At 32.9% G+C, this 7,650-nt stretch overlaps 1 protein-coding gene and 1 long non-coding RNA gene across 2 annotated transcripts; both read right to left on the minus strand.

Annotated features, from left to right (window-relative positions):
• Positions 1-252: 252 nt before the first annotated feature.
• Positions 253-732, minus strand: LOC112508592 (agamous-like MADS-box protein AGL80). Its single transcript, XM_025113260.1, has one exon. It carries the CDS (start codon positions 730-732, stop codon positions 253-255), a length of 480 nt encoding a protein of 159 aa, XP_024969028.1.
• A 3,006-nt stretch (positions 733-3,738) lies between these two features.
• LOC112510349 lies at positions 3,739-4,493 on the minus strand. Its single transcript, XR_003068919.1, has 2 exons — positions 4,145-4,493; positions 3,739-4,048 (listed from the first exon to the last, which is right to left on the minus strand). It is a non-coding gene; the product is annotated as an uncharacterized LOC112510349 (long non-coding RNA).
• Between the last annotated feature and the right edge of the window lie 3,157 nt (positions 4,494-7,650).

Below are 7,650 nucleotides of genomic sequence, written 5' to 3' on the forward strand. Positions count from 1 at the left end.
AAAAAAAATCTCCAAACTCTCCTCCTGTCCATGCTACCAAGGCGGGGATCGCGAATCCAGAAAACAGTAAGTTCGATTCAATGAACAAGAGGCCAACAAACAAATAAACAATCCAAGCACCATGGACAATAAATAAGACCAAAAACACCAATCAAATTACTTCATACCAAATAAGTTCAAACATTTATTCTTAGCAGTAAAACAACGATTCAGTGAAAACAGTTCATCAAGGCTAATAGAGCATCAAACTCCTTATAAAGAAAGATCCAGACTGATCTCTTTGCCCTTCGCTTCCTCGATCAGACGATCGACCACCTTGATCTCACGATCAATCGTAGCAAGCAAGATTTTCAACTCCTCTGGAGTCTGCGGACTAGGTGCATCCTTATCAAACAACATTCTTAGCATCATACGTCTCTGGTTTTTCTCCTTCTCCTTCTGCAGCTGCTTCTTCATCTTTGATATGCTTTTCTGGAGAAACGCGATCTGATCAAGCGTAGCGCTTGCCGGAGCCCCGGTCGTTGCTTCTTGAAACTTGTGAAGCACACGCTCAGCTTCGAGAGGATTAGGCCAAACTTCTGGTGCAGCACCATTTTTGTCGTACATGATAAGGCAAGCATCGACGTCACATAAGCTCTTGAGCTCATTCATCTTCTTTATCAGGTTTGGTTTTCGCTTCTTCAAGGTCTCGTTTCTTGCTTTTTCATCGGCTATATATTGGTACTTGACCATTGAGCGGGTCATGGTGTGGCCGTGAAATAGAAGAAACAGATACACCTATGGAAGCTTAGCGATTCTACAAGATCTGATCGGGCGAGATATATATAGAGAGAGTGAATTACTGTTCTGGTCCCTACGGTATATACTTTCCTCGTTTTTCGTGCTTAAAACGCGTTAATTACGTGTGGTATGCAATTTTTTAGTCACGGTCCCTCCATTACATGCCCGTTAAACAAGTCCGTTAAGTAAGGGGCATTTTCGTCTTTTTATATTTCTCCTATCATTTTCCATTAAAAAGTAAATTAATATTACACATATAATGGAATATTCAAAAATAAATTATTATTATATTTATATATAATATAATATAATAAACATCCCCCTTTCCTCCCGGTGACCAGCTGCCAGCCTTCATCCCAAAATGCATACCACAGTGACCAAAACCGTATTAAGGCATCTTCAGGACGACAAACAAGGAAAGAGTGTACCACAGGGACCAAAAACTGTAATTCGGTCACATATATGTACACACACAGTGGGCTGTCAATCTTGGTAAAAATATTGCAAAATTCAAGATGGACAATGAATTCATAGTCCATAAAAGGTAAATACTTTACCAAACTAAGTCAACATGTCGTCAAAATTCGACTTTTGGTAAAGCATTGTACTTAAATTTACGAAGAAACTCACCTCAAGATTACTATTTTCTAAAATAAGCATGTGAATCAATGTACATTCTTTCTCATTGCAATGACATGTTCAGATGTTCTCTATCCAAAAAATGGAAATGGTGAGTTTGGCTAACTTTGGTTGTTCCCAGTGATTTACTGCTTATGAAAAAGTTTTAACTAACAATTGGCCTAAGAAAGTTAAGCCGCTCCCTCTTTCACATGAGGGCATATGGTTTGACTTCTTTGTCATTAACACATGAAAAAAGGAGAGTGAACATATTGACTTTTCAAGAAACTAAGTGGTCAGTGAAAGTCCATATAAAATATGTCACCATGGATGAAGATGAATATGATCGAGCCATAACTTGTGTGAAAGCTTTTATATGGCGATTGTATTTTCCTTTACAAAATAGGATGACATCAAGATATGTTAAGCCCATATAATTTTGTTTTGATGCCATGAAATAAACTCAAAGATGACCTTTTGGGCTGGAAGACAGGTCTACATACATCAAACCCCCTTGATACCCTTCTTTCGAGTGAGATATATCGGGTATGTTTGGTTTCATTTGGTTTTTTGAAAGAAAAAAAAACCCAAGATGAAACACCATGATATATGCTTTTTGAGGAGATAATAAAATGCATCAATGAAGGACTTGAGGTTTTCCTGATTGTATATAAAATTCACAAAGTGAATCAGTAGCAATATCCAGAAGGAAGTTAAAATATCAGGCAAATATGTTTGAGCACCAACTATTGAAGGACATCTTTATGTGGTCTCGAGTTGATAATCCAAAAGAACAAAGAATAAAGGTAAATTTCACTAGATAACAATTAGAACAACCATAATTTTATGTGGTAGAATGTTTGGGTCAAGGGTGGAGTCGTTGGAGAGTGTCAGGCTCGAGGGTGTCAAGAGGAGGGGAGGCCGAGGAAGATGTGGGACGAGCAAGTGGAGGACATGACAACTTTAGACATTTTGGAAGACATGACCTTGGATAGTTATTCGTAGAGACACAAGACCATGATAGCAGATTGTGTTAAAGAACTTGTGGTTAATGTGGGCAGGGGAAGGGGTGGGGAGGTAGATGGGGGTTGGGGGAGTCAAAAAGTAGGTATTGTTGTCACCCTAGGATGGTCAGCTAGGTATCAACATCGCAGGTTTGGGGAGGGTTAATAGTCAACCGCTACTTCGTCCTTAGTTAGTTTAGTGGTTTTGTACCTTCTTATATGCCTTTAGTGTCCTTACGTGCTTTATTATTCTTTCTTGTTACTTTTTCTTCGACTTTCCTAGCCTGCTTTTCTATCATTTACTCTTTATAACTCTTTACCCTCTTTCAAACTTTTGTCCAACTTTTAGGACTAAAATATTTCTAGCAAAATTCTATTCTCTAAAGCTTTTTATAAGTCGGAGGTCTTCACGAAAACATCTCTACTCCTTGGGATAGAGGAAAGGTCTATGTACATCCTACCCTCCCCAGACCCTACTTTGTGTGAGATTCACTAGGTTCATTTCGTTTGTTTGGTTTAATGCTTGGCTACCAAAAGAAATCATATAAACAAGATGAATGAATTAGAGTGGATGAACAAATTTTGGGAACTCCACTTGATATGGTTGATCATTTTCAAATCTTGGATCCACTTGTGAGAATGGGAGACAAATACTAGGATATGGGTGTCCCCATGGTTAACATGTGGGGAAGTAGTAAAGAGACATGTCTTGACTCTATATGCTTAAGAAGCATCTTTTGATATTTAGAGTTGATATTACAAACAAAAGGAGGTTTTTGTGAAAATGTAAAGAGTTCTACATATATGATTTACGCGTTAGAATAGTAGGCCACCAAATGCAGAAGATGAATGTATATATATATATATATATAGAGAGAGAGAGAGAGAGAGAGAGAGAGTAGACGGGTGTGGAACCCTTTTGAATTTTCTCTAAAAGAGTAAAGGGGAGATTCCTACATATATACAAGTTTGTTGGTTCGTGTCTAGCCCATGGAACTCCAACAATATGCATTGCTAAGGTGTTAGGACAGCAATAGTGGTTGTATTAACTTGGTGTAGTAAAGAAATGTCTGTAAAAGGATGGTACTTGGATCCGATCTTATAAAAGAATGAAGACGTTTTCATGGTCTTAGTCATAGAATAAATGCAGGGTAAGTTGTACAAGGCAACGGTTAGACCACCTACAATTTATGTCTTAAAATGTCGGCGCCGCCAAGAGATATTGCCATGCAAGGATAGATATTAACCACTAGAATGAGATAAATTATCCATGTGCACATGTTAATTTAACATGAAAAGAAGATTGTAGGTCATTATCTCTTGCACATCATCTCCAAGAAAGGAAATGGATCGAATATACACAAAGATAATACGAACAAAGGCCAAGATAGACCAGATACCTACTGTCCTACTGTAACACTCAAAGGAACATATTTTCAAAGTTGGATTTGCTTCACGAGCTTAATCACAGATTCCCATCAAGTACCACATTCATTCAAGCTAATAATAACAAACATGGAAAATAATAGATTTAAAAGAAGCTTAGATGCAATCTAGAAGTTAACCTAAACAGTACCTCTGTCCATTGCTTTGGTTAATCTTAACCTTCTCCTCAAATGTGTATAAAGAAAGCTTGTTGTTTCATCCTACAAAAGAAGAAAAAATCCATTAGCAACCAACATAAGTTTGATCCAAAAATCAAAGAACATATTATCAGCGATCTAAATTTTGAAGACAACCACCTCTGGGAGATGAGTACAATTTTGAAGCATTTGTAACCTCGCCAGTACGACTTCAAATCTTCAATAGCTTATGATCCTTATGATTGGGGGATTTCATCAGGATTAGTCTCTATGCCCTAACTCGGAGAGAAATTATACTCCTTCAAGGTAAGAATTATCGCCTCCTTCAACATTTTCGATTTCCAATCACTCATTGGGATCAAAACCGACTCAGATTGGGTGCTCACCAGATTCCAGTGGACGGTTGACCACTTCATCATCATCAACAACTTCAAGTGCAATCGAGTTTGAGGGAAGAAAAGAGGAGTCATGACTCATCTTCATAGTGAATGATAAACAACTCATCTTCATCGATCCAACATTATAATTATTTAGTAATCGTTTAAAAAAAAATTAGGATACCGAATTGTCAAGGGAGGTCCAAAATACAACATCTTTTAGAACTATTAAGAGACAGATTTTTTTTTTGTCAAACAAAATTTACCGATTCGGAAGTTAATGAAACTATTAAAAGATAAACCAACAATCCCGAAAAGTATTTTATTCGGTTAATGAAAAAAGTTTGCCAAACAAACTTTTTTTTGTCTCTTGTTCTTACTACAAATTTAGTCCCTATGGTTTCATCTAGGTTATGAAGAATATGATTAGGGTTTTATTTTCGTTATGAATGGGGTTTTTTAAGCCGAAGGGTATTTTGGTCATTCTACAGTACAACTTTATATGCGTTTTATACAAGTATCTAAAGCACCACTTGTACCTCCATCTTCCACCACTCCTCGTACTTAGGTTATGTCATCTTCTTCGATTAGAATCCCTTCTCATGCATCTTTCGTTTCTTCTTAAACCTCTTTTTTGTTTTTTTTTTTCGTTTTCGTTTTCGTTTATGTTTTCTTACTAGATTTCAATCTAGATCGATAACGAAAGGAGGGGTGATGATGGTTTCAGCTTTCCAATTTTCCTTCCTTTCTTGCAACGGCAAGATCTCGAAGAGGACGACCAGGGGGTGGAGGGGTTTTGTCGGAGAAGAGGGAGCAGGGGGTCATGATGGAGGGTCTTGCAGTCACATGAAGGGGGATGAAAGGGGTGGGATGGTGATGGTTGGTAACTTAATTGAGTTCGACAATGGTCGGAGATGGCTAGGTCGTCGGAGGTTCGGGGTCAAGGTTACTGGAGATGGCTAGGTCAAGGCGTTCTTGACATCAACTAGTCTCAAAGAAAAGGGGAGGTTACGGTAAGGGACCAAATCCATACTGAAAGTGAAACATGAGAACCCTGATTATGAATTTTAAGGTTCAGAACCCTTATTCGTAACTAACATAAAACCACAGGTACGAAATTTGTAATTTACTCAAAAATATGTATATGAATTTATGTTCAATAAGAAATTATAATCATAGCAATTTATGTTCAAAAAATCCAAGGAGGAATAAAAATCTTTTTGTGGTTACAGAGGTTCAAATGTCGTGACTCCGGACTACCCGCAAAGCAGGTGGTCGTCCTTAAATTAGTCGGCTCGTATAACGAGTTGTATATTCATGTTAATAAAAAAAAACCAGTCTAAATCAACTATAGTTGTCAAGAAGTTCACAATCTTTATTTTCTCTTAAACTGACATAAATCAAAAACAACCTCTTCAGTTAATTACAATCACAATTGATATAATTTGAAACTATAGTTTCGTTTAAATAGTATAATAATATAATTAATTAAGTTCTAAAGAAGTCCTACAACATTTATAAGTTAGAACCGGCACAAAAATAAAATTGATAATTATAAGATATATTTATTTATTTTTCTGTTACTTCTTATATAAGTTTTTATATTTTGTTCTGTTAAGTTTTATTTTAAATAAACAAATACATTTACTTAATTAACCACAAGAATGATGTCTGATTGGTTTGAGATTGGACTTTAAAACCCAAAAGTGCCTAAAGGTATCAGGTTCAAATCCAAGGAGAAAAAAAATCCACTTATGGCTACGGATGTTCAAATGCGGTGACTCCAGACTACTCGCACAGGTGGTCGTCATAGAATTAGTTAACTCGCATAGCGGGTTGGATATTCATGTTAATAAAAATAAATAAATAAATATATTTTTACTTAATTTTATAATTTTATAAATAGATGAGAGATATTTTACAAACCATATAAATCAATTAATTGAGATTTTCATAGAAATGATGATAATTTATTTATTATGATTTAAATATTTATAGAAGATTACCAGAGTTCATTGTTATAATTAGCGATTTATCTATACTATATTATAAAACATTTGACAAAAACTCTTAAAAACTATTTCTTATGTATGAAGTACTTTTTATTGATGCATATTACTTAAAATTTAAGATTACAAATAAATTATACGTAAGTACAACCTATTAAAGCTCAATTTTTTAAATCTGTGTAACTAACTGCAGATAAACATAATTAAATACATGATAAACATCTCATTTTAAATATAAAAAATGTAAAATATAATCAATATAATCATTGAGTTCTAACAAGTAACTTTCTAGTATTATAAAACAATTTAGATATTATTAATTCATATATTAATTAGACGAGATAAACAATTGAAATTATGGTTAATATGGTTTGTATTAATGGTTAGGTTTGATTTTTATTATTACTAAAAATCTTTAATTTCCATATATATATATATATATATATATATATATTATATTTAATTTGTATATTTATTGATATACCATATTTAAAAAGATATAAAATTGTTTTTTCCTTGTTAGTAGTGTGAAAGTTCTAGATTCTAATATTAATATTATATTAAATAAAAAGCAATTTTTCTATTTAAACTTTTATAAAATATATTAGTAGATTATAGTTTATATATATTAGAAGGGTATTCGTACAATACAGCGAGATAAATCTCGATTTTAATATTTAGTTTTTATTCTTCGTTTTCCATGTGGTTTTGAGAAAACGATAATGTTTTTATTTTAAATAAAATATAAATTTAAAGATAGCATAAAAATTTAAAAAATAACAAAATTGATATTAGTATCAAGTTAACTATTTAATAGTTTTCGTTTTTTTGGTGTAACTTATATAATTCATTATTTTATTATAATTTAATTTACATTTTATAACAAAGTAATTTATTTTTTGTTTAGTAATTTTATATAAAGATAATAATTAAACATTTTGTTAGAACTCAATGATTATCTTAATTATATTTTAGATTTTTTATATTTAAAATGGACGTTTATTCTGTATTTAATTATATTTTTTTGCATTTAATTACACAAATTTAAAAATGAAGTTTTAATTAGTTGTACTTACGCAAAATTACTTGTAATTTTGAATTTTAAGTAATATGCATCAATAAACAGTACTTCATGCATAAAAAATGGTTTTTAAGTGTTTTTGTTAAATGTTTTAAAATATAGTATAATATATATATATATATATATATATATATTATAAATTTAATTTGTATATTTATTGATATACCATATTTAAAAAGATATAGAATTGTTTTTTTC

This window comes from Cynara cardunculus (assembly GCF_001531365.2).
Source record: "Cynara cardunculus var. scolymus isolate 2C chromosome LG 3, CcrdV1, whole genome shotgun sequence".
Classification (NCBI taxonomy): domain Eukaryota; kingdom Viridiplantae; phylum Streptophyta; class Magnoliopsida; order Asterales; family Asteraceae; genus Cynara; species Cynara cardunculus.

Bases quoted from the DNA above. Each gene is read 5' to 3' on its own strand.
- LOC112508592 (XM_025113260.1), bottom strand. From the start codon at position 732: ATGGTCAAGTACCAATATATAGCCGATGAAAAAGCAAGAAACGAGACC.